Here is a 27250-nt window from a genome sequence, read left to right as displayed (position 1 = left end):
GGAAGGGAAGGGAAGGGAAGGGAAGGGAAGGGAAGGAAGGGAAAGGAAAGGAAAGGAAAGGAAAGGAAAGGAAAGGAAAGGAAAGGAAAGGAAAGGAAAGGAAAGGAAAGGAAAGGAAAGGAAAGGAAAGGAAAGGAAAGGAAAGGAAAGGAAAGGAAAGGAAAGGAAAGGAAAGGAAAGGAAAGGAAAGGAAAGGAAAGGAAAGGAAAGGAAAGGAAAGGAAAGGAAAGGAAAGGAAAGGAAAGGAAAGGAAAGGAAAGGAAAGGAAAGGAAAGGAAAGGAAAGGAAAGGAAAGGAAAGGAAAGGAAAGGAAAGGAAAGGAAAGGAAAGGAAAGGAAAGGAAAAGGAAATTCTGTATCCCAGAATTCTAATATTCCACTGATCTTCCCTCCATTAAACTCAGAATTTCCCTGTTTTAACAACCCCTTCTGCTCCTGGATTTTTGCATATCCAGGTTCTTTGGCATTCCCTAAAAAGCTCCACCAGCTCCTGGCCTCTCCTTTTTCCAGCCCCAGAGGATTTTTTTTTTCCCCTTACTTTTTCAATTATTATTCCCCAGAAAAGGAGCTCTCCTAATCCGTGTGATTTTCCATGCTTCTCAGCTTTCCTTGGCCTCTGCTGAGGTTTTTCTCAGGATTTCTTTCCCCTTCCCCTTCCCTCACCCAGACTAAGAAGCAATGAGGAAACAAAGACACGAAAAATCCCATTTTTTACTGCAAAAACTCCAGGACTGAGGTGTGTTTATTAGAACAACTTCCAGTTTTCCTTTGGGGAAGACTTTTCCTTGTTTGCTAGGGAAATTATTGGAATGGGAAGGAATCCTCATGGAGAAAAGATGGATTTTAGCAAATTTTGCTTTAATTTGGGATTTTTTTTTTCTTTTACATCCTTAATTTTCCATCATTCAAAGCAGAGGAAAAAACATCAGCAAGGTTCTGTTTGTTGGTAATTTCTGGGAATTTCACAGTTTTTCCCGAAGGATGAAGGATATTCCTGGAATTTATACTGGTGTCCCATAAACACAGGGAAAAGGTGGAGTTTGGGGTGGAAAAAGGGATCAATAATTTTTTGATCAATTTATTAATGAAAAGAATTCCTCCCTTTTCCTGACTTTTGTATTTCTGTTTATATCCTTCATCCTCAAGAAATTCCCAGGGATTCATCGTTCACATTCCAGTTTCTTCCATAGGATCTCCACAGGTTCCACCCTCTTCCCACGGAGGAGCAAGGCAAACTAAACAAAAATATCCAAATATTTTTAGGGATTTCGGCCCATTTTGGAGCTCTGGAATGGGAGTCTGGGCTGAAAAACAAGGGGAAATTCCAGCAGATGGAAATCCAAGGCCAGTATCCGGAATTCTCGGTGCTTATCTTGTCCTGAAAGATAAAGATATTTTTTTTTAAATTAGTGGGAAAAGAAGGAACAAACAATTCCACTGGGAATCATTCTCAGCTTATCAACAACAAGAGCTGCCAAAACACCAGGAATCATCCCAATCCCACAGCCCCATGCTCAGTGATGGAGAAAACATGGGAAGCAGTCCCTAACACCTGGAGCTGACCCAGGTAAGAAAATTCCATATAAAATAGTCCCAATTTCCTCGGGAAATCAGGAGAAAAGGAAAGGCCCAGTTCCATGGGGATATGGAAATGCAGATTTTTCTTCCCTTAATCCCACAGGAATGGCCAAGAGATGGAGCCGTTCCTGAATTTTTGGGCTCAGCTCCAGATTCCCACCGAGTTCAGAAGCTGTGGCAAAGGACCTTGGCTCCTTCCAGGGTGGACATTTGGATGCCTCAGGGTTTAATTTTTGTATTTTCAGATTCTGTGCTGCTTTAGTGTGTGGGTCTGAGCTCCACATCAGGGCATGGTGAGCTCTGTGCACAGAGCAGGGAGACAAAACAATTCCTGCTCCAGCTGGGCACCAAGCACTGTGGTGTTCACATGCCCTCTGAACAGAGAGAAGCTATAAGAAAAGTAGAGAAAAGAATAATTAAAAAGAATAATTAAAACTATTCTTATCTTATTTACTACTCTTGTGTTTGTGAACATGTAGAATGCGTTAGAAGATTATTTACCTGAAAGAATTTGATAATTAGATTCCACTGAAGATTGTTTTGTTTCCTTAACCAGTCACACAAAGCTGTATCCTGACTGTCAGGAGACAGTCACGACTTTTCTTTAGTATTTTAGCAATAAGTATGATATAGTATGGTGTAGTAGGGTATAATATAGTAATATAGTTGTAATGTAATATAATATAGTTCTAATAATTGAGTGTTCAGCATTCTGAAGCCTTGGAGTCAGATGGCAATCATTCCTTCATTGAGGATCCTGAAGGAATTTTTTTTATAAATTGTGCCTTTTTACTATAAAGGGTAAATGATCCAAATCTCAGCCCAGGAGCACAAACCCCGTGGGCTGGAGAGAGAAAAACAAGCAGGGTGGGAGTGCCTGGGCTAAAGCTGGAATGGGACAATGAACTGCAAGGTGCAAATGGAGCAGAACTGATCCCAGGGACAGAGCCCGGGAGCGCTCGTGCATTTTGGGGCCATTTTGGTTCATCTTGGGTGCAGCCCTGGCTGGGCTCTGGTGCTGCCCAAGGTGCATCCACGGAGGGTTTTAATAAATCCCTGATTTATTCTTTAGCTCTGTTTAATTTCTGTTCTAGGTCAGCCTGCACAAGGCATCAATTCCATTTGGCTTTCCCCAAACATTCCAAGAGCCCCACAGCGAGGCTGGAAGGGCCACCGCTGGATGACACCACCAAGGCTCATCAGCAAATCCCAGGAATGTTGGTTTCCTGGGAATCAGAAGCTCCCAGCCCCCTTTCCAAACCCATCAAAGACCCTCGGAATGATTCCCAATCCTCTTCCTTCTCTATGGAACTGGAAAACTTTTTTCCCGTGACAAACCAAGCTGTCAATGTTCACTTGACTGACATTGGTTCCCGTTGGAATGGGAATTTCCAAGGGCAGTGGGTTTGGATTGAAGATTGAAAACATCCCTGAATAACAGGCAGGGACCATGGCCCAAACATTCCAAGAGTCCCACAGCAAGGGTGGAAGGGACACCGCTGGATGACACCGCCAAGGCTCATCAGCAAATCCCAGGAATGTTGGTTTCCTGGGAATCAGAAGCTTTCCAAACCCATCAAAGACCCTCAGAATGCTTCCCAATCCTGTTCCAGTTTTCCAGCTTCTCTATGGAACTGGAAAACTTTTTTCCCGTGACAAACCAAGCTGTTCATGTTCACTTGACTGACATTGGTTCCCATTGGAATGGGAATTTCCAAGGGCAGTGGGTTTGGATTGAGGATTGAAAACATCCCTGAACAACAGGCAGGGACCATGGCCCAAACATTCCAAGAGTCCCACAGAAAGGGTGGAAGGGGCACCGCTGGATGACACCACCAAGGCTCATCAGCAAATCCCAGGAATGTTGGTTTCCTGGGAATCAGAAGCTTTCCAAACCCATCAAAGACCCTCAGAATTTTTTCCCAATCCTGTTCCAGTTTTCCAGCTTCTCTATGGAACTGGAAAACTTTTTTTCCCGTGACAAACCAAGCTGTCCATGTTCACTTGACTGACATTGGTTCCCATTGGAATGGGAATTTCTTGTGGGTTTGGATTAAGGATTGAAAACATCCCTGAACAACAGGCAGGGACCATGGATTGGGATTTCACCAAAACTCCTGATTTTTTATATCAAAAACTGGGAACCAGTTGGAAAAGTCCAAGTTCAAAGGTAAATGCCTTAAGGAAAAAAAAAAAAATGGATTCCAATAGGGAAAAAATAGAAATGAAGGGGAAAAAAAACCCAAACCAAATCTGGTTATTCTTTTAGCTTGTTTATATTTTGTTAAATTATATCTTGGAACAAAATTCCCAAATAACCTGGATGTGACCCCTACTTAACCCAGACACCAAAGTCACCACAGGACAGCCAGGTCAGCTCCAAAACCAAACCAAAACCAGGCCTAAAAATAAACCAGAGCTGCTGAAACAGACTAAAAAACAAACACAGCAAACCCAAAACATCCAGACCAAATCTGAGTGCAGCTTTTCCCGGGATATCAGATTAGATGGATGGGTCAGCCCCTTCCCCAAGAGCTGAGCAGGGAGAAAACCCCGGGAATGCCAGACAAAGGCAGCGGGCACCTTTTCCAGTAAAACTGGGATAAACCTTGCCCAGGAGATCCTGGAAATAAAGCCCAGCTCCTTTGTGAGGGTGGGACAGAGATGCCCTCGGTGGTGCTGTGGTTTGGATGTGTCGGACAAAGCTTTTCCTGGAAACCCAATCCCTTGTCAGGAGATGGTGGGAGCAAGATTTATGGAAAACCACTAATTATACTGCCAGGGCTGAGAAAATTCCTCATTCCTTCTTATCTATTTTACTTCTATTTTCCCCCCTTTCTTGTCAGCTCAATTCTGTTTCCTTGTGTTTTTAGGAATTTGGGAGCAGGGATTTGTAAATGCACGTGGAAAAATATTTTTTTTTCTTGGAAGTTTCCAGTCAATCCTAAAGGAACGAGGACTTGGAAATCCAGGAGAAGGGCAGAGGAGACTCACCTGGGCTCAGTTGGCCATGATGTGTTTCACAAAAGCTGGGAAAAAAGGATCAGTTATCCCACGGGAAACATAATTAACCTTCCATAGCTGGGGTTTATCAGAAAAGTTACGGAGTCAGAATTGTCTAAAAATTTGGAAATTTCGCCCCAGATTTTCTCATGGATTTCCAATCCGTTGTCAGGAGATGGTGGGAGCAAGATTTCTGGAAAACCACTAATTATACTGCCAGGGCTGAAAACATTCCTCATTCCTTCTTATCTATTTTACTTTTATTTTTTTCCCCCTTTCTTGTCAGCTCAATTCTGTTTCCTTGTGTTTTTAGGAATTTGGGAGCAGGGATTTGTAAATGCACGTGGAAAAATATTTTTTTTCTTGGAAGTTTCCAGTCAATCCTAAAGGAACGAGGACTTGGAAATGCAGGAGAAGGGCAGAGGAGACTCACCTGGGCTCAGTTGGCCATGATGTGTTTCACAAAAGCTGGGAAAAAAGGATCAGTTATCCCACGGGAAACATAATTAACCTTCCATAGGTGGGGTTTATCAGAAAAGTTACGGAGTCAGAATTGTCTAAAAATTTGGAAATTTCGCCCCAGATTTTCTCATGGATTTCCAATCCCTTGTCAGGAGATGGTGGGAGCAAGATTTATGGAAAACCACTAATTATACTGCCAGGGCTGAGAACATTCCTCATTCCTTCTTATCTATTTTACTTTTATTTTTTCCCCCTTTCTTGCCAGCTCAGTTCTGTTTCCTTGTGTTTTTAGGAATTTGGGAGCAGGGATCTGTAAATGCACGTGGAAAATTTTTTTTTTTTCTTGGAAGTTTCCAGTCAATCCTAAAGGAACCAGGACTTGGAAATCCAGGAGAAGGGCAGAGGAGACTCACCTGGGCTCAGTTGGCCATGATGTGTTTCACAAAAGCTGGAAAAAAAGAAGAGAAAAAAGGATCAGTTATCCTATGGGAAACATAATTAACCTTCCATAGGTGGGGTTCATCAGAAAAATTACGGAGTCAGAATTGTCTAAAAATTTGGAAATTTCGCCCCAGATTTTCCCATGGATTTAAACTTTCTTGGGAATATTTTAGGAAGGGTTTCAGGGGTCCCACCCACCTTCGTAGTTGATGCAGCCGTTGGCATCTTCCTGCCCAGCCATCAATTTATCCACTTCCTCCTCAGTCAGCCTCTCCCCTGCATGGAAAACAAAATCCCCGGATCAAAATCCCTGATTCAGGAATTTAGGAAGCTTCTGAGGAACACAAATGGGAGTGAGAGAGAAGAGGGGGGCATTTCTCCTGGAAGGAATTTGGGGTGCTGACCATGGGAAAAGCTCATTTTGGAATTGCAGATTTGATCCAAATTCCAAACTTGACTCAAATCTAGATCCAAATTTGAAAATAAATTTGATCCCAAATCCAGAAAGACAGGGAAAATATGGAAATCCGCAGGATATTATGGGCACAACTCATTTTCCTAAGAATAATTTGGTCTAAGTGCTGAATATTGAAGGTTTGGGTCAGTTTTAACCAAGTTCTGATGAAAAAAGTGAAAACTCAGTTTCCCGCTGAGTTTGAGATTCAGGAAGACTCCAAGGTCAAGTTTGGGATTATTGGTATGGATCAGTGATAGATTTAATTAAATCTAATTTTATTATTTAAATATTTGGTGCCTATTGGTTTGTAAATCTTCATTTTGGTGAAGAAGAACAGAGACAAACCAAGGGAATTGTTGGGGTTGGAAATTCTGGGATCATTTATGGAAATTTAACATTTATTGGAGAAATCCAACACAACAGGAAGGAGGGAGAGGAGAGGAGAAGGAAGGGATGGAAACTCCTCTTGGAAGTGCAGAAAAATGGGGACAAACCAAGGGAATCGTTGGGATTGGCAATGTTGGGGTGATTTATGGAAATTTAATATTTATTGGAGAAATCCAACACAACAGGAAGGAGGGAGGGAGAGGAGAAGGAAGGGATGGAAACTCCTCTTGGAAGTGCAGAAAAATGGGGACAAACCAAGGGAATAGCTGGGGTTGGAAATTCTGGGATGATTTATGGAAATTTAATATTTATTGGGGAAATCCAACGCAACAGGAAGGAGGGAGAGGAGAAGGAAGGGATGGAAACTCCTCTTGGAAACACAGAAAAATGGGGACAAACCAAGGGAATCGTTGGGGTTGGCAATGTTGGGATCATTCATGGAAATTAAATAATTATTGGGGAAATCCAACACAACAGGATGGAGGGAAGGAGAGGAGAAGGAAGGGATGGAAACTTCTCTTGGAAACACAGAAAAATGGGGACAAACCAAGGGAATCGTTGGGATTGGCAATTCTGGGATGATTTGTGGAAATTAAATATTTTTTGGAGAAATCCAACACAACAGGAAGGAGAGGAGAAGGAAGGGAAGGAAACTCCTCTTGGAAACACAGAAAAATGGGGACAAACCAAGGAATAGCTGGGGTTGGAAATTCTGGGATGATTTATGGAAATTTAACATTTATTGGAGAAATCCAACACAACGGGAAGGAGGGAGGGAGAGGAGGATTGGAAACTCCTCTTGGAAGTGAAGAAAAATGGGGACAAACCAAGAGAATCATTGGGGTTGGCAATGTTGGGATGATTTATGGAAATTAAATATTTATTGGAGAAATCCAACGCAACAGGAAGGAGGGAGAGGAGAGGAGAAGGAAGGGATGGAAACACAGAAAAATGGGGACAAACCAAGGAAATTATTTGGATTGGCAATGTTGGGATGATTTATGGAAATTTAACATTTATTGGAGAAATTCAACATAACAGGAAGGAGGGAGAGGAGAGGAGAAGGAAGGGATGGAAACTCCTCTTGGAAACACAGAAAAATGGGGACAAACCAAGGGAATGATTGGGATTGGCAATGTTGGGATGATTTATGGAAATTTAATATTTATTGGAGAAATCCAACACAACAGGAAGGAGGGAGGGAGAGGAGAAGGAAGGGATGGAAACACCTCTTGGAAACACAGAAAAATGGGGACAAACCAAGGAATAGCTGGGGTTGGAAATTCTGGGATCATTTATGGAAATTTAATATTTATTGGAGAAATCCAACACAACAGGAAGGAGGGAGAGGAGAGGAGAAGGAAGGGATGGAAACTCCTCTTGGAAACACAGAAAAATGGGGACAAACCAAGGGAATCGTTGGGGTTGGAAATTCTGGGATGATTTATGGAAATTTAATATTTATTGGAGAAATCCAACAGAACAGAAAGGAGGGAGAGGAGAGGAGAAGGAAGGGATGGAAACTCCTCTTGGAAACACAGAAAAATGGGGACAAACCAAGGGAATCGTTGGGGTTGGAAATTCTGGGATGATTTGTGGAAATTAAATAATTATTGGAGAAATCCAACGCAACAGGAAGGAAGGAGGGAGAGGAGAAGGAAGGGATGGAAACACAGAAAAATGGGGACAAACCAAGGGAATCGTTGGGGTTGGAAATTCTGGGATGATTTATGGAAATTTAATATTTATTGGGGAAATCCAACACAACAGGAAGGAGGGAGAGGAGAGGAGAAGGAAGGGATGGAAACACCTCTTGGAAACACAGAAAAATGGGGACAAACCAAGGGAATCGTTTGGATTGGAAATTCTGGGATGATTTATGGAAATTTAATATTTATTGGAGAAATCCAACACAAGAGGAAGGAGGGAGAGGAGAAGGAAGGGATGGAAACACCTCTTGGAAACACAGAAAAATGGGGACAAACCAAGGAAATTATTTGGATTGGCAATGTTGGGATGATTTATGGAAATTTAATATTTATTGGAGAAATCCAACACAACAGGAAGGAGGGAGAGGAGAGGAGAAGGGATGGAAACTCCTCTTGGAAACGCAGAAAAATGGGGACAAACCAAGGGAATTGTTGGGATTGGCAATGTTGGGATGATTTATGGAAATTAAATAATTATTGGAGAAATCCAACACAACAGGAAGGAAGGAGGGAGAGGAGAAGGAAGGGATGGAAACTCCTCTTGGAAACACAGAAAAATGGGGACAAACCAAGGGAATGGTTGGGATTAGAAATTCTGGGATCATTTTATGGTGCTGGGAACAAGATATTTTACAGGAGAACTAAAACATGAAGGGAAAAGAGGGAGGGAGAAAAGGAGGGATGGAAATTCCAGCCCAGGGCAGGTTTTCCTCACCCAGCGTGGCCAGGACGTGGCGGAGCTCAGCTCCCATGACCGTCCCGTTGCCCTCCTTGTCGAACACCCGGAGCCCTTCCACGAAATCCTCGTAGGTTCCCGTGTCCTTGGTCTTGGCAATGTGCTGGAGCATGGGCAGGAAGGTCTCAAAGTCGATCATCTTGGAATTCATCTCTGGAAAAACCAGGGGAAACGAAAGTTTGGGGGGATTCTGGGAATAATGATGGGATACCCTCCGTGGGGAGGGAAGATCTGTGGTGGTAAATTTTGGATAAAAGGAGAAAAGACCTGGAAATGGAAGTTTTGGGGGATTCTGGGAGAGTTGGGCATTAACTACAGGATATCCACTGTGAGGATTGAACTGTGGTGATAAATGTTGGATAAAGGGAGAAAAAAGCCTGGAAATTGAAGTTTTGGGGGATTCTGGGAAAGTTTGGAATAACCATGGGATACTCACCATGGGTGGAAGATCTGTTGGGAAAAATGTTGGATAAAAGGAAAAAAGAGTGTGGAAATGAAAAGTTTGTTGGATTCTGGGAGAGCTGGGGATTAAACATGGGATATCCGCTGTGAGGGCTGAACTGTGGTGATAAATGCTGGATAAAGGGAGAAAAACACCTGGAAATGGAAGTTTGGGGGGATTCTGGGAATAATGATGGGATACCCACCACAGGGTGGAAGATCTGCGGTGATAAATTTGGGAAAAAGGAGAAAAGAACCTGGAAATGAAAGTTTGGGGGGATTCTGGGAATAATGATGGGATACCCACCACAGGGCGGAAGATCTGCAGTGATAAATTTGAAAAAAAGGAGAAAAGAACCCGGAAATGGAAGCTTGAGGGGATTCTGGGAGAGTTGGGAATAACCATGGGATATCCACTGTGAGGGTTGAACTGTGGTGATAAATATTGGATAAATGGAGAAAAAAAAATGGAAATGGAGGTTTTGGGGGATTCTCAGAGAGTTGGGCATTAACTACAGGATATCCACTGTGAGGGTTGAACTGTGGTGATAAATATTGGATAAAGGGAGAGAAGAGCCTGGAAATGGAAGCTTGGGGGGATTCTGGGAATAACAATGGGATACCCACCATGGGTGGGAGATCTGTGCTGACAAATGTTGGACAAAGGCAGAGAAGAGTGTGGAAATGGAAGTTTGGGAGGATGCTGGGAGAGTTGGGAATTAACCATGGGATATCCACCGTGAGGGCAGAACTGCGGGGATAAATGTTGGATAAAAGGAGGAAAAAACCTGAAAATTGAAGTTTTGGGGGATTCTGGGAGAGTTGGGAACAACAATAGGATACCCACCATGGGGTAGAAGATCTGTGGTGGTAAATTCTGGATAAAAGGAGAGAAGAGTGTGGAAATGAGAGTCTGGGGGGATTCTGGGAGAGCTGGGAATTAACCATGGGATTTCCACTGTGAGGGCAGAACTGTGGTGATAAATGTCGGATAAAAGGGGAAAAAAACCTGGAAATGGAAGTTTTGGGGGATTCTGGGAGAGTTGGGAACAACAATGGGATATTTACCATGGAAGGGAAGGTCCATGGTGATAAATGTTGGATAAAAGGAGAGAAGAATGTGGAAAGGAAGTTTTGTTGGATTCTGGGAGAGCTGGGGGTTAATAATGGGATTTCCACTGTGAGGGCAGAACTGTGGTGATAAATGTTGGATAAAAGGAAAAAAAGAGCCTGGAAATGGAAGTTTTGGGGGATTCTGGGAATAACAATGGGATACCCACCATGGGGTAGAAGATCTGTGGTGGTAAATTTTGGATAAAAGGAGAGAAGAGTGTGGAAATGAGAGTTTGGGGGGATTCTGGGAATAATGATGGGATACCCACCACAGGGTGGAAGATCTGCAGTGATAAATTTTGGAAAAAAGGAGAAAAGAACCTGGAAATGGAAGCTTGGAGGGATTCTGGGAGAGTTGGGAATTAACCATGGAATATCCACCGTGAGAACAGAACTGTGGTGATAAATGTTGGATAAAAGGAGGAAAAAACCTGAAAATTGAAGTTTTGGGGGATTCTGGGCAAGTTGGGAATGACAATGGGATACCCACCATGGAAGGGAAGGTCCCTGGTGATAAATGTTGGATAAAAGGAAAGAAGAATGTGGAAAGGAAGTTTTGTTGGATTCTGGGAGAGCTGGGGGTTAATAATGGAATATCCATAGTGAGGGCAGAACTGTGGGGATAAATGTTGGATAAAAGGGGAAAAAAACCTGGAAATTGAAGTTTTGAGGGATTCTGGGAATAACAATGGGATACCCACCATGGGATAGAAGATCTGTGGTGGTAAATTTTGGATAAAAGGAGAGAAGAGTGTGGAAATGGAAAGTTTGTTGGATTCTGGGAGAGTTGGGGATTAACCATGGGATTTCCACTGTGAGGGCAGAACTGTGGTGATAAATGTTGGATAAAAGGAGAAAAAAACCCTGGAAATGGAAATTTTGGGGGATTCTGGGAATAACAATAGGATACCCACCACAGGGTGGAAGATCTGCAGTGATAAATTTTGGAAAAAAGGAGAAAAGAAACTGGAAATGGAAGCTTGAGGGGATTCTGGGAGAGCTGGGAATAACCATGGAATATCCGCCATGAGGGCAGAACCGTGGTGATAAATGTTGGATAAAAGGGGGAAAAAAACTGGAAATGGAAGTTTTGGGGGATTCTGGGAATAATGATGGGATACCCTCCGTGGGGTAGAGGATCTGTAGTGGTAAATTTTGGATAAAAGGAGAGAAGAGTGTGGAAATGAGAGTTTGGGGGGATTCTGGGAATAATGATGGGATACCCACCACAGGGTGGAAGATCTGCAGCGATAAATTTGGAAAAAAGGAGAGAAGAACCCGGAAATGGAAGCTTGAGGGGATTCTGGGAGAGCTGGGAATTAACCATGGGATATCCACCATGAGGGCAGAACTGTGGTGATAAATGTTGGATAAAAGGAGGAAAAAACCTGAAAATTGACATTTTGGGGGATTCTGGGAGAGTTGGGAACAACAATAGGATACCCACCATGGGGCAGAAGATCTGCAGTGATAAATTTTGGAAAAAAGGAGAAAAGAACCCGGAAATGGAAGCTTGGGGGGATTCTGGGAATAAAGATGGGATACCCTCCGTGGGGAGGGAAGATCTGTGGTGATAAATTCTGGATAAAAGGAGAGAAGAGTGTGGAAATGAGAGTCTGGGGGGATTCTGGGAATAATGATGGGATACCCACCACAGGGTGGAAGATCTGCAGTGATAAATTTGGATAAAAGGAGAAAAGAACCTGGAAATGGAAGCTTGGGGGGATTCTGGGAGAGCTGGGAGTTAACCATGGGATTTCCACTGTGAGGGCAGAACTGTGGTGATAAATGTTGGATAAAGGGAGAAAAGAACCTGGAAACGGAAGTTTGGGGAAATTCTGGGAGCGTTGGGAATAACCATGGAATATCTGCCATGAGGGCAGAACTGTGGTGATAAATGTTGGATAAAAGGAGGAAAAAACCTGAAAATTGAAGTTTTGGGGGATTTTGCCAAGTTGGGAATAACAATGGGATACCTACCATGGGAGGGAAGGTCCGTGGTGATAAATGTTGGATAAAAGGAGAGAAGAGTGTGGAAAGGAAGTTTTGTTGGATTCTGGGAGAGTTGGGGGTTAATAATGGGATATCCACTGCGAGGGCTGAACTGTGGTGATAAATGTTAGATAAAAGGGGAAAAACACCTGGAAATGGAAGTTTTGGGGGATTCTGGGAATAACAATGGGATACCCACCATGGGGTAGAAGATCTGTGGTAATAAATTTTGGATAAAAGGAGAAAAGAGTGTGGAAATGGAAGGTTTGTTGGATTCTGGGAGAGTTGGGGGTTAATCATGGAATATCCACAGTGAGGTCAGAACTGTGGTGATAAATGTTGGATAAAAGGAAAAAAAGAGCCTGGAAATGGAAGTTTTGGGGGATTCTGGGAGAGTTGGGAATAACCATGGGTGGAAGATCTGCGGTGATAAATGTCGGATAAAAGGAAAAAAGAGCCTGGAAATGGAAGTTTTGGGGGATTCTGGGAGAGTTGGGAATAACAATGGAATATCCAGCCTGAGCACAGAAATGTGGGGATAAACATTGGATGAAAGGGAGAGAAGAACATGGAAATATGGAATACAGAAGGATATCACTGCAATCATTACAGGCCTTCCCACCCATCTTTTGTGGAACAATCCATGTCCTTACATCCAGGTTATCCCTTTGTTTCTCTGGATGGGTTGGAAATAATCAGTGCTTTTAGGAAAACCACGTGAATTCCTCCATAAATGCAATTTTAAAAGGCAAAAAATTTGTCATTTTGAAACACCCTGATGCCCAGGGCTGTTAAATTAATTAATTCCCCTCAATTTGAGACAATTATCTTGACTTCCAGACCAATTTTTCTTCCCTTTCTGCTGGCAATTTCAGAGGCTGCCCCGTATCCTGAGTTTCTTCTTACTTAGAAAATGGAGACCTCACTTTCTCCAGGAAAAATTCTGGGAAAACAAACAGAGGAGGCCACCAACCTTCAGGTTTGGGTCTGCCAAGCAACTTCATGACCTCAGCCTGGGTCGGGTTCTGCCCCAAAGCCCTCAGGACGTCTCCACATTGGGCGTAGGTGATTTTCATCTCCGACTTGGGGGTCCGGTCGAAAAGGGAAAACGCTTCCTTAAATTCTGGAAGGGAAAAAGGGTCAGGAGACATTAATTCTGTGCTCCTTTGGATAAAAGATAAACCCAGTAGAAACCTTTCCCTCGCTGACTGCCTGGCTGTTTCATTTTGTGGTTTGGGAAAAATTTGGATGAGCTTTGTTATCTCCGATGTTTGTGTTCCTCCTTCCCCGCGTTTTCCGGTTCCACCGCGGGATGGAATCGGGGAGGTCAAATGCTTCTCCCGTGGTATTTCCGTGTCTGTTACCATCAGAAAGTGTGGAAAACAGGAGAAATCATTGCCTTGGGAGCATTCCAGCTGTTCAGGAAGGCCCAGGAACCAACAGCAGCTCTGGGGATGGGAGAAGCGGATTTTGGATTAAACGCTGGATGCTTGGAGAGCGCTGGCCCAGTGCCTGGAGCTCCAGGAGCACCTCTAGGAGCTGGGAATGAGCTGTGACAGGAAAAACTCTGCGGTTGTCACCCTACACGCTGTGTGTTGGTGGGGGAGGGTGAAGGTGTATGGAAAACCTTATCCCAGAATCCCGGGATGGGTTGGGTTGGAAGGGACCAGAGTGGGAGAGTTGGTGGCACCTCCGTGCTCCAGCAGGGCCATCCCGGAGCACAGGGCTCAGGATTGTGCCCAGGTCAATCTGGAATGTCCCAGGGAGGAGACTCCAACCCCTCTCTGGGCTCTGCTCAGGCCTGGGCACTGCCCAGGGCAGCAGTTCTGCCTCCTGTGCCGGGAGAATTCCTGGGATCGGTCCCTGCCCGTGGCTCTGGTGCCATCGCTGGGGCCTGGAGCACAGCCTGGCCCTGCTGTGACCCTCCCTGCACCCAGGGACACCAAGGGACAGCCAGGGACACACAGGGACACCCAGGGACAGCCAGGGACACCCAGGGACACACAGGGACAGACAGGGACACACAGGGACACACAGGGACACACAGGGACACACAGGGACAGCCAGGGACAGCCAGGGACAGACTGGGACAGACAGGGACAGACAGGGACAGACTGGGACAGACTGGGACACACAGGGACACCCAGGGACACCCAGGGACAGCCAGGGACAGCCAGGGACACACAGGGACAGACAGGCATACACAGGGACAGACTGGGACGGACAGGGACAGACAGGCACACCCAGGGACACCCAGGGACATACAGAGACAGACAGGGACACACAGGGACACCCAGGGACACCCAGGGACAGCCAGGGACAGCCAGGGACACACAGGGACAGACAGGCATACACAGGGACAGACTGGGACACTGAGGGACACCTGAGACACCCAGGGACACCCAGAGATACACAGGGACAGACAGGCATACACAGGGACAGACAGAGTTACCGAGGGACACCAGGGACACACAGAGAGACACAGGAACACTCAGGGAGACAGGGACAGACAGGCACACCCAGGGACACACAGGGGCAGACAGGGACACACAGGGACACACAGGGGCAGACAGGGACACACAGGGACACACAGGGACAGCCAGGGACACCCAGGGACACACAGGGGCAGACAGGGACACACAGGGACACACAGGGACACCCAGGGATATCCAGGGACACCCAGGGACACCCATGGACACCCAGGGACACTCAGGAACACCCAGGCACACCCATCACTGAGGGCCCCTCTCACTGGGTCTCCTCTCCAGGCTGAGCAGCCCCATGTCCCTCAGCCTTTCCTGGGCACTGAGATGCTCCAGGCCCTTCCTAAGCTCCAGGAGCTCCTGTCCCTGCTGTGCTGAGGAGGATCCAGAGCTGGACACAGCACCCAGAGGTGCCTCCAGAGCTGAGCACAGGGAACAGGGTTTGCTGTTCCCTCAGGAACCGGGAACAGGCCAGATCTCCAGAGAGGTTCAGAGGTTTCCCATCTCCCTAAATGGAATCCCTCACGACTGGGAGGAGCAGGATCCTGGCAAGAGCATTCCCATGGGAGAGGTTCTCGGTCCCACCACTGGTTTCATGTGGATGTGGCGCTTGAGGGCATTGGCAGTGTTGGGGTAAAGGTTGGGATCAATTGTTTTAAGGGTCTTTTCCAAATGGAATGATTGCATGATTCTCATGCAGGATTCAGCAGACACTTCCCCAGACTTTCCAGTTCCTCCGGCTCTCCTTTCCCTGCTGGAATTGCAGGGTCAGGGGAGGATCCCAGGGAGCAGCAGCAACGGCCTGTTATCCTTTACTGTTATCCTTTAACTTCATCCTTTATCCTTTAACTTCATCCTTTATCCTTTTATTTTATCCTTTATCCTTTATCCTTTATCCTTTATCCTTTATCCTTTATCCTTTAACTTCATCCTTTATCCTTTTATTTTATTCTTTAACTTCATCCTTTATCCTTTAACTTTATCCCTAATCCTTTAACTTCACCGTTATCCTTGACTTCCCACTGCACCATCCACAACTGATCCCAAAAATCCCTTTGGCTTTAAATCCCTGGATCTGGCCCTTGTGCTGCTGTTGCGTTTCCACCTTTATTTCTGTCCCACATTTCCAAACTCTGGGAATTTATCCTCTTTTCCCTAAATCCTGATTCGTTCAACCATTCAGCCACACACTCTGCACCCCAGATTTCCTCCATCTTCCCCAATTCCTTCTCTTTATTCCATCTCCCCTTTTTTCCTTTTTCCTTTCCTTTCCTTTCCTTTCCTTTCCTTTCCTTTCCTTTCCTTTCCTTTCCTTTCCTTTCCTTTCCTTTCCTTTCCTTTCCTTTCCTTTCCTTTCCTTTCCTTTCCTTTCCTTTCCTTTCCTTTCCTTTCCTTTTCTGTCCTTCCTTCTTTGACTTTTGCTGGATTTTCCTCTCCTCCTTTCTCCCTGCTTTTCCATTTTAACCATTCCATTCCAATTTTCCTCATTTCCTTCTTCATCCAACACTTCCAAACAACACTGAACCTTCTCATTTGGCACTAATCAACATTCCCTTGTTTTCCCCTTTCCACTTTCCTCCCTTTCCTCCTCTCCCTGCCCCTCTCTCCTGATTTTCCCTCCTGTCCCCGATCCCTTTCCAGCCCCTCATTCCAGCAGAGGGCAATCGTGGATTTTCCTGGGCTCTTGCTGACAGAGGAATGGGGGCAGAGACCCCTTCCCAGCTCCTTTCCCGGGGGTCTCACAACAAGATGGGTGAGGAAAAATTGGGAATATTCTCAGTTCCCTCAGCTCCTCATCCACCACCACTCTCCAGCTCCCTGGGACCGTCTCCTGAAGATTCCCAACCCAGCAAAATTCCTGACAGCTCAGATTTCCAAGGCTTTGATTTGGTTTTTTGGTTTTTGTGGGATTTTTTTTTCCCTACTGTTTTAATCTTTTCATTTGCATTTGCTGACTCCACGAAATTCCCATCCATGCACCAAAACCACCTCGGTGTCCTTTGCCCTCCCCCTGGCCAGGAACCCTCTGGATATTTTCAGATTCCTAATTCCTGCCTCTCTGCCCATCTGGAACAGCTCCTTTTTTCCCCTTTTCCGGCAATTCTGGGAGCTGAAGAGGCCCAAACCCAGAATTCAAAGCAGGGATGGGTTTCACTCGTGAATGAGGAGCGGGACACCCCAAAAATGGGAGTGTTCCCCAAAGCTTCACCCCAGACCATCAATTCTTCTCCTGGAACCGTATTTTGGGGACCAAACCACCCCTGAATCCTTTCAGGGAATCCTTTTCTCCACACAACTTTTTCCTTAGCAAAAAAAAAGAATTTGGGGAATTTTAAAAGGTGCTGCAGCTTCTGTTTCTCCTCCACCCCCTCCATTTGGAATCAGCTGCCAGAACCCCAATCGATGGTGATAGAACAACCCAGAGGATGGAATTTGGGAATTCCAAAGGAATTTATCAGCTTTGGGAACATCTGAAAAACTGGGAAACATCCAATCTTCCTGAGACCCCTGGATCCTCCTGGGCCAGCAGGGAATGACAAAGGGAGGCGATAATTAAACATCTCTCCGATTGATTTTTTTTCCCCTGCTCTAATTAACCCCTTCCCTGATCTCATTTTTTTTTTAGGGGATTTCCTGAGGGTTTAAAGACCGAAGGCAAATCCTGCCAGATGTTTGATTCCATCCATCAGTTATCCCATAAAACCCAGTTTTTGAGGAGAAAGGGAACAGCTGCAGTGCCAACATTCCCAGGACTTCAGGCAGGAGGGTTTGGGATCAGTTTCTGGGACAAAGGGTTTGGAAACTGATGCTGATGTTTGGCTTTGAAAGGATAAAGAAATTCCATGCCCGGTGTTATTTGCTGGATTTGGGAGAAGCTGGAACACATTAAGCTCTGATGGAAGGCAGGAAAAAATTATCTGAAGCAGAGTTGAGGGTTTTGCTTTGAAAATATTGATCCTGGTGGGTTTTTTCCTCAAGAAAAACCTGTATTTGGGCTTTTTTGGGGGTGTAACTCTTGGAAATGGGACGTGAATTCCATGCTTTTCTTTTGGAGGGAAGGATTTTGAGGAGAGGAAGAAAAGCCAGGAATTAAAGCTCAGCCTTCCCAAAGCTGTTCCAACATCCCAGCCCTGCTCATCCCAGCATTTTTCCCAGGGATGGATTTACTGAGCACAGAACAGAAAAAATCTTCCTCACCTTCGATCTGGTCAGGGCTGAATTCCACCTGGATGAGACAAAAAAAAACAAGATAAGAAAGCTGATAAGAAGGGGGAGAATGGCTCAGATAAGAAGAAATTGGTTTATTCTCAGTTTTATGATCCCGAGGGTTTGGGAGGATTCACCTCCCATTCCCCCAGGTTGCTCCAAGCCCTGCCCAGCCCGGCCTTGGACATTTGGTCACAGGAGAGGTTGGGGTTGGATATTGGGATAGAATCTTCCAGAAAAGGCTGTGCAGGCCTGGCACAGCGCCCGTGGCAGAGCTGGAGGCCCCATTCCTGCAGGGATTTAAGATCCACGTGGATGTGGCACTTGGGGACAACCATGGCCTTGGCAGTGCTGGGTTAATTGCTGGATCTGACAATTTTTATGGATTTTTCTACCCTAAATTGGTCCAGAACTCATTCCCCCTTTTTCCTTGGAAGGACATCAGGATGGTTTCCCTTGGGAATTTTTTTTTTTGTGGGAAATATCCCAGCAAAAGGGATCTTCTTCTTCAGAGCTGAGTTTTCCTTGGCATTTTTTTTCCAGGGAATGGAGCGTTTTTAGGAAAAAACTCCTGAATTCCTCTATAAATGCAATTTTAAAAGGCAAAAAATTTTGTCGTTTAAAGCCAGGACATTTCCACCCAGGCCTCTCTCTCCCTAGGGCTCCCAGTGCTGAGGTTTGGTCCAAATCCATGTGGGAGACAGAGAAATTCCCATTTTTCTCCTGCCCTGATGTATAGACATCATTAGGGATTCCATGAGGATATGAAACCTCCAAATCCAAACTTTTCCACCAGCATCAGCTGCATCCTGATGCCAATGGATTTTTTTCCTGGCTTTGTCCTGGAGGCTCCAGGAGGGATCAACTCCACCCTCGGCCCTGCTGACGTCACTCAGGCTTCCAATCTCCTGGAATTTTTATCAATCCCAATAAACCTGACATCAGTCCTATGAATAAATCTGTTGTCACCCAGGGGTGAGGGGCTGAGCTGGGGGGGAAGCGTTTGGACAATGGAGCCCTTCCAGGAGTGAAACAACATTCCTGGTTTTTCATTGGACACCGGGGAATCCGGGGATGAGCAGCAGGGTTTGCACTCGGCCATGGCAGGGAGAGTTTGGGAGGAAGAGGAGGTTGGATTTTAGGTTTTTTTTTAAAATTTATTTATTTATTTAGTTGGAGTTTTGGGGGTTCTTGGGGTTTTTTTGTGGGGTTTTGTTAAAGTTGTTTGTTCGGGTTTTTTGTTGTTTTTGTTGTTGTTTTGGGGTTTTTTTTTTACTGTTCCCTTGGGACTCTGCTTCAGGAGCCAGAAATGCAGGAGCTGGAAAGAGGCCAGGAAAACCATCAGGATCAGGATCCTGGGGGTTGAGGTTACATTTGGATTTCGCCATCATGCGGGGCTTTTTCCTCCGCTAAAACCTTTTTAATCCTATTAACACACAACATTCCCATCATCCCATCACTTTCCACAGTAATTATGATGGATATAAAAACTCCTCCAGCGCCCTGGGACAAACATTGATCCAGCCTCCAACAGCTCCAGCCCTCAGAAAGGAAAGGGAAGTAAAACCAGAAATCAACCCTTAATTCCAGCTTGAATTCCAAAGCAAAATGCTTCAGGAACAGGAATAGGAGGCAGGATCTCTGTCAAGGTCAGCAGAGGTTGCTGCTGCATAAAATCCCCACAAATTTGTTCCTTTTTTTTTTTCTGTTTGCTCTTAAAATTCCAGAAGGCAGGAATGGATGGGATATTGGGAAGGAATTCCCGGCTGGGAGGGTGGGGAGGGAGTGGAATGGAATTCCCAGAGAAGCTGTGGCTGCCCCTGGATCCATGGAAATGTCCAAGGCCAGGCTTGGATCACCCTGGGACAGTGGGAGGTGTCCCTGCCATGGAATGGGATTGATTGGGATGATCCCTAAGGTCCCTTCCAACCCAAAATTCTGGGATTCTCTCATTTTCCGCAGTTTTGGCCCCCTTGGAAGTAGGACTGGGTTAGAGAGGGATTATTTTGGGAATGCTGCGCCGCCAGAGTTGGGAAACAAAAGCAGAGCTATCCTGATATTCCGTCATCCCTTTATCCTGTTATCCCGTTTTCCCAGCGCCTTTTGGGCAGCTCATTCCTGTTTATCTGTCAGGACCATTCCAGGGATATTTTGAAGAGATCCAGCTCCTGGAGCTGGATTTTTAAGGAGCTGGAAGTGCCCAAGGATGGAGAAGACTTTCCTGGCAGTTGGAATTATCCCATCCCTGGGACGGGATTAAATTGAACGATTCAATCCATCCCTCCCAAACCCAACCCGTTCATCCCAAGGGAAGCTTCCCTTTTCCCAGCCCTTCTGCCCATGGAATGCTCCAAGCTCTGGAGCTGAGCAGGCAAATCCAGCAGGATTTCCCCATTCCTGCTGCTGCACCATCCCTGTTTTCCCCGGCTGCTCCCACCATGGATGATTTTCCATCTTTCCATGCAGAAAAAAATGAAGGAAATTTTTCCATTCCAGTATCCCAGCTGGGACAAAAAATTCCATACAGCCTTGAGATCTCAGCGCCCCCACAAAAATAATTCCTGGCTGCTTTTTTTTCCCCAGGAAAACATGGAAAATGTGGAAAACTCTCTATGGAAAACCGTGCCCCTTCCAGGTCCTCACGTTTCCCAGCTGTCTCCATGTGGATTTTGATCCCGGTCACCAGACCTGGAGCAACGTCACCTCATCCAACTTTAGCCACTGAAATGTCAGCGCCCAAATTCCCAAATTCCCCCTCATCTCCCTTTATCCCAGTGCCCAAATTCCCAAATTCCCCCTCATCTCCCTTTATCCCGGCGCCCAAATTCCCAAATTCCCAAATTCCCCCTCATCTCCCTTTATCCCGGCGCCCAAATTCCCAAATTCCCAAATTCCCCCCTCATCTCCCTTTATCCCAGCGCCCAAATTCCCAAATTCCCCTCTCATCTCCCTTTATCCCAGCACCCAAATTCCCAAATTCCCCTCTCATCTCCCTTTATCCCGGCACCCAAATTCCCAAATTCCCCCCTCATCTCCCTTTATCCCAGTGCCCAAATTCCCAAATTCCCCTCTCATCTCCCTTTATCCCAGTCCCCAAATTCCCAAATTCCCCCCTCATCTCCCTTTATCCCGGTGCCCAAATTCCCAAATTCCCCTCTCATCTCCCTTTATCCCGGTGCCCAAATTCCCAAATTCCCCTCTCATCTCCCTTTATCCCGGTGCCCAAATTCCCAAATTCCCCTCTCATCTCCCTTTATCCCAGCGCCCAAATTCCCAAATTCCCCCCTCATCTCCCTTTATCCCGGCGCCCAAATTCCCAAATTCCCCCTCATCTCCCTTTATCCCGGCGCCCAAATTCCCAAATTCCCCTCTCATCTCCCTTTATCCCAGCGCCCAAATTCCCCTCTCATCTCCCTTTATCCCAGCACCCAAATTCCCAAATTCCCCCTCATCTCCCTTTATCCCGGCGCCCAAATTCCCAAATTCCCCCTCATCTCCCTTTATCTTGGTGCCCAAATTCCCAAATTCCCCTCTCATCTCCCTTTATCCCAGGGCCCAAATTCCCAAATTCCCCTCTCATCTCCCTTTATCCCAGGGCCCAAATTCCCAAATTCCCCCCTCATCTCCCTTTATCCCGGCGCCCAAATTCCCAAATTCCCCCTCATCTCCCTTTATCCCGGCGCCCAAATTCCCAAATTCCCCGCTCATCTCCCTTTATCCCAGTGCCCAAATTCCCAAATTCCCCTCTCATCTCCCTTTATCCCAGTGCCCAAATTCCCAAATTCCCCCTCATCTCCCTTTATCCCAGTGCCCAAATTCCCAAATTCCCCCTCATCTCCCTTTATCCCGGCGCCCAAATTCCCAAATTCCCCTCTCATCTCCCTTTATCCCAGCACCCAAATTTCCAAATTCCCCTCTCATCTCCCTTTATCCCAGCGCCCAAATTTCCAAATTCCCCTCTCATCTCCCTTTATCCCGGCGCCCAAATTCCCAAATTCCCCTCTCATCTCCCTTTATCCCGGTGCCCAAATTCCCAAATTCCCCTCTCATCTCCCTTTATCCCGGCGCCCAAATTCCCAAATTCCCCTCTCATCTCCCTTTATCCCGGCGCCCAAATTCCCAAATTCCCCTCTCATCTCCCTTTATCCCGGTGCTCAAATTCCCAAATTCCCCCTCATCTCCCTTCATCCCAAATTCCCAAATTCCCCTCTCATCTCCCTTTATCCCGGTGCTCAAATTCCCAAATTCCGCTCTCATCTCCCTTTATCCCGGCGCCCAAATTCCCAAATTCCCCTCTCATCTCCCTTTATCCCAGTGCCCAAATTCCCAAATTCCCCTCTCATCTCCCTTTATCCCGGGGCCCAAATTCCCAAATTCCCCTCTCATCTCCCTTTATCCCAGCACCCAAATTCCCAAATTCCCCCCTCATCTCCCTTTATCCCAGCACCCAAATTCCCAAATTCCCCCTCATCTCCCTTTATCCCAGCGCCCAAATTCCCAAATTCCCCCTCATCTCCCTTTATCCTGGCACCCAAATTCCCCTCTCATCTCCCTTTATCCCAGCGCCCAAATTCCCAAATTCCCCCTCATCTCCCTTTATCCCGGCGCCCAAATTCCCAAATTCCCCCCTCATCTCCCTTCATCCCGGCGCCCAAATTCCCAAATTCCCCCCTCATCTCCCTTTATCCCAGTGCCCAAATTCCCAAATTCCCCTCTCATCTCCCTTTATCCCAGTGCCCAAATTCCCAAATTCCCCTCTCATCTCCCTTTATCCCAGCTCAGCGTCTCCCAAGGGTGACTCAGCCCACCCAGATTTAGGAATTTGGCCCCATCCCAAGGGATGAACTTCCAGAGATTTTTCTCCCTGTTCGTTATTGAGGATTTAAATCCAATGATCCATTTCCCCAGGTTAAAGCTCTTTCTGTGCCCTTAAAAATCATAAATTCATCCCATTTTTCAGATTATTTTTCATGGAAGCAAAATATTATCCTGGGAAAATGCACCTCCCTATTGAATAGCTTCCAGGTGGGAATGAATTAAATGTATGAAAAAGAAAATTTTTTGCTACCAAACCTTTTCGGATTACAATTATTCCTCAATTGCTACAATTATCTTACAATGTATGCCTCAAAATAAAAAGTACAGGGATCATCCTAGAAAAAACACTTCCTTAAAAAAATATTTTCCAAGGAATGAGCCCAACTCTTATGGAGAATAAATCCCCCAAAATTTTTGGATGAGTTGCAGACAACATCCAATTGCAGTCACTCTTGGAAATTTGGGAAATCTTTGGAATGTTGAAAATCTCGGAGCTTTGGGTAAATCCAATGGGAATGTGCGTGGGAGAAACTCCAAAAATTTGGGATCATGGCTTTAGGTAAGGGATGGATCCCACATTTAGGCCTCTGGAACTGATATCCCAACACACCCAAAAACCAGACCAGGAGAATCCAAATGTGAGAGGAAAAAAATGGGGAAAATCTGATATAATTCCAGATCCTGGGATCATTATCAGGACTGGGAGAGGTGGGAAAATTCCAACAAGGAGCACCTTTCCCTACCACAGGAATATTTTGATTTTGAGACTTTTTAGTAGTTAAAAAAAGTAGTAGTAGTAGTAGTTAAAAAAGTAGTTAAAAATTTTAAAATTCCAAACACAACCAATAAAATCTGGGAATAAATAGAAATAATTTGAGACACTCCCATAAAAGGATTAATTTTGAACATTTTTTTGGATACTAGGTTGTTTTTCCCTACTTTTTTTTTTATCCACGGTTTGTTAAAGCGAAGATGGATTTCACCCTGCAGTGCAGAAATTTGGATATTTGGAGAATTCCAACCCTCATAAAAGCATTTTTCCAAACATTGGGAAGGGATTCTGGGCTCCAGCAGAGATGGATTTATGGAGCAGGAATGTGCACAAACAGACAAGGGCATTCCTGATAAAATTAAAGATTTCCCGGGAAAATTTCTCTAGGAAATATCCCCTTCCCTTTCTATAAGTTTGGGGAAAAAATGCCCCAGACTCCAACTCTGTATTTCCCAATTTCCTTGATCCACTATTTGGGAATGGGATATTCCCTGCAGGGATTGGGATTTGTTTATTATTTGGGAATTCCATACAAACTTTTAGCGCCTTCAAAGTGGGATAAGAACTCTATAATTTACATAATATTTATCATAAATGTAACCTTCAAGATTCCAAATTGTGCCAAAGGGAAAAATAAACATTTCTGGGAAAAATAAGAATTTTCCCAAACAGCTGTGCAGAGTAATTTTTAAAAATATAGGAATTAATTTTTTTTCCAAGATAAAAATAATAAATATGTGGAGTGTGGAATTGTTTTGATTAAAAAATAAAGATTTTATCAGTGATGTTAATTTGGGTTTGCGGTTTTTTTAACGACAACTCATCCCTGCTGCCCTTGATCCCACAGAATCCCAGTGGATATTCCCACAAAGTCCTGGCTGGAGCTCCCTGTGCCTCCAAGGGAAACAATTCCCTTTGTCCCTGTCCCGTTCCAGCTCTGGAATGTCGAGCACGGAGCTGTTGGAGAGAGCCGGATGCCATCACAAACCTCCTTCCCAAGGTCATGGAATTGTTCTGCAGTTATTCCCTTCAAAATTTCCCCAAAACTGAATTCCTTGGGACTCGATTTCTTGATATGTTACAAATCAATGCTCTTTTTTTTTTTTCACCAATAGATAAAGATTTACAGGGAATTTGGGATTCAAGGCTGGAAAATTCCCTTCCGGGATTTGTCCCAAATCCTGAGCTGTGGGACTTGGTGCCACGTGGGAGAGGAGAAGGATTTAATCAATGAGGAGACAACATAACTTATTCCCTTTCTCTCATAATTCCCATGTTTTCCTGAGGGGAAACTGTTTTTTAAGGATTCAGGGATATTTATCAGCTGGGAATGTTCCCCTGGAGAGGAGAAGCTCCAGGCAGAGCTCAGAGCCCCTGGCAGGGCCTGGAGGGGCTCCAGGAGAGCTGGAGAGGGACTGGGGACAGGGATGGAGGGACAGGACACAGGGAATGGCTCCCAGTGCCAGAGGGCAGGGATGGGTGGGACATTGGGAATTGGGAATTCCTGGCTGGGATGGAATTCCCAGAGCAGCTGTGGCTGCCCCTGGATCCCTGGAATGTCCAAGGCCAGGCTGGAGCAGCCTGGGGCAGTGGGAATGGGATGGGATTGAAGGTCTGTCCTAATCCAAACCATTCCAGAATTTTGGGATTCCCTGATTCTGTGATTGTCTGCTCCAATTTCCTGCTATAAAAGAGATCCCACAAAGCTCCTCTCCTTTTTCCAAAGGCAATGCCCTCTCCCAAAGGAAAATTCCCGAAGGACAATCCTTTTCCCCAAAGGACAATTCCCAAAGGCAATGCCCTTTCCCAAAGGACAATCCTTTTCCCTAAAGGATAATTCCCAAAGGACAATCCTTTCCCCCAAAGGACAATTCCCAAAGGACAATTCCCAAAGGACAAACTTTTTCCCCAAAGGACAATTCCCAAAGGACATTCCTTTTCCCTAAAGGACAATTCCCAAAGGACAATCATTTCCCCCAAAGGACAATTTCCAAAGGAGAATCCTTTTCCCCAAAGGGCAATTCCCAAAGGACAATTCCCAAAGGACAATTCCCAAAGGACAATCCTTTCCCCCAAAGGACAATTCCCAAAGGCAATGCCTTATCCCAAAGGACAATCCTTTTCCCTAAAGGATAATTCCCAAAGGACAATCCTTTCCCCCAAAAGACAATCCTTTCCCCCAAAGGACAATCCTTTCCCCCAAAGGATAATTCCCAAAGGACAATCCTTTCCCCCAAAGGACAATTTCCAAAGGACAATTCCCAAAGGACAATCCTTTCCCCCAAAGGACAATTCCCAAAGGACAATCCTTTCCCCCAAAGGACAATTCCCAGAGGAGAATCATTTTCCCAAAGGACAATCCTTTCCCCCAAAGGACAATTCCCAAAGGAGAATCCTTTCCCCCAAAGGACAATTCCCAAAGGACAATTCCCAAAGGACAATCCTTTTTCCCAAAGGACAATTCCCAAAGGACAATTCCCTTTCCCAAAGGACAATCCTTTTCCCTAAAGGACAATTCCCAAAGTACAATCCTTTCCCCCAAAGGACAATTCCCAAAGGAGAATCATTTTCCCCAGAGGACAATTCCCAAAGGACAATTCCCTTTCCCAAAGGACAATCCTTTCCCCCAAAGGACAAAGCCCCACCAAGAATTCCTCCTGTGCCTTGCAGAGTTTATCCCTCACAGGACATTCACGTTTTGGCCCAAACCCAATTCCCAGCTAATTTTTGAGGATTTCAACTCCCGGTATCCAACTCCTCCACCAGCTCCAGCACCACCACAGCATCCATCCACCTACTTTGACCGAAGCTGGGTTAAACTCCACTTCTTTTTTGGGCTCTGGTTCCGCCGGTTTGGGCGCTGGTTTGGGCTCCTCCTTCTTAGGCTCGGGCGCCTTCTTAGGCTCGGGCTTCTTGGGAGCCATGGCTGCTGTGGGAAGGAGAGCTGGGGAGGGTGGGAAAGGCAGGAAGGAGGAGCTGCTGCAGGAAAAGCCCCGGGCTGGAGGGCTGGGGTGGGTCTTTATCCCCTCTGGAAGTGCCACATTGTCCCTCCCAGAGCCGTCACGTGCCGCCGCTCACAATGGGGCCACGGCTATAAAAGGACAAGACTGGCCCCGGCTATTTTGGACCCTGCCCTTGGATCCGGCATTGTTCCCAATTAACACTCCCATGGAAAAAGAGATTTTGGGGGGTTTAGACCGAGCCTGGCGCCGGCTCAAACATTTTTGCTGGGCAGGGACAAGAGGGAGGATCACGATCCAGGTGCTCTGATGGGTTTGGTCCTTGCCAGGCCCGTCCCGAGTGACATTCCCAGCTCCTGAGTGACATTCCCAGCTCCTGGGTGACATTCCCAGCTCCCAAGTGACATTCCCAGCTCCTGGGTGACATTCCCAGCTCCCAAGTGACATTCCCAGCTCCTGGGTGACATTCCCAGCTCCCAGGTGACATTCCCAGCTCCCGAGTGACATTCCCAGCTCCTGGGTGACATTCCCAGGTCCCGAGTGACATTCCCAGCTCCCAGGTGACATTCCCAGCTCCTGGGTGACATTCCCAGCTCCTGAGTGACATTCCCAGCTCCCGAGTGACATTCCCAGCTCCTGAGTGACATTCCCAGCTCGCTTTTCCCGGCTGGATGGCCCCCCTGGCCTTTGTC

The 27250-nt window shown here is 45.9% G+C and overlaps 1 protein-coding gene across 7 annotated transcripts; it reads right to left on the bottom strand.

Moving 5' to 3' along the window:
* Positions 1-678: 678 nt before the first annotated feature.
* On the bottom strand, positions 679-26608 carry MYL3 (myosin light chain 3). 7 transcript variants are annotated; one of them, XR_012579887.1, is made up of 9 exons: positions 26397-26608; positions 18000-18027; positions 13292-13441; positions 8752-8925; positions 5682-5759; positions 5456-5490; positions 5014-5048; positions 4572-4606; positions 679-1377 (listed from the first exon to the last, which is right to left on the bottom strand). XR_012579887.1 is itself a non-coding variant. In XM_074538825.1 (8 exons), the coding sequence occupies exons 1-6, from the start codon at positions 26520-26522 to the stop codon at positions 5462-5464; spliced, it is 585 nt and encodes a 194-aa protein (XP_074394926.1). In that variant the 5' UTR covers positions 26523-26608; the 3' UTR covers positions 679-1377; positions 5014-5048; positions 5456-5461. The 7 variants fall into 7 exon arrangements, 6 of the variants coding, with proteins under 6 accessions (XP_074394926.1, XP_074394863.1, XP_074395055.1 ...); XM_074538825.1 differs by lacking the exon at positions 4572-4606; XM_074538762.1 differs by lacking the exon at positions 5014-5048.
* Positions 26609-27250: the final 642 nt, after the last annotated feature.

This window comes from Zonotrichia albicollis, chromosome 1 (assembly GCF_047830755.1).
Source record: "Zonotrichia albicollis isolate bZonAlb1 chromosome 1, bZonAlb1.hap1, whole genome shotgun sequence".
Lineage (NCBI taxonomy): Eukaryota > Metazoa > Chordata > Aves > Passeriformes > Passerellidae > Zonotrichia > Zonotrichia albicollis.
Note: the sequence above shows the minus strand (reverse complement) of the source record. Positions and strands in the feature narration are given on the sequence as shown.

Excerpts from the sequence above, each read along its gene's own strand:
- MYL3 (XM_074538825.1), bottom strand. The coding sequence starts at position 26,522 with ATGGCTCCCAAGAAGCCCGAGCCTAAGAAGGCGCCCGAGCCTAAGAAG. Across the intron at positions 18,028-26,396 it reads TTAACCCAGCTTCGGTCAAA|GTGGAATTCAGCCCTGACCA; the intron begins GTAGGTGGATGG and ends TGTCTCATCCAG. Across the intron at positions 5,491-5,681 it reads CGGCTGCATCAACTACGAAG|CTTTTGTGAAACACATCATG; the intron begins GTGGGTGGGACC and ends CTTTTTTTCCAG.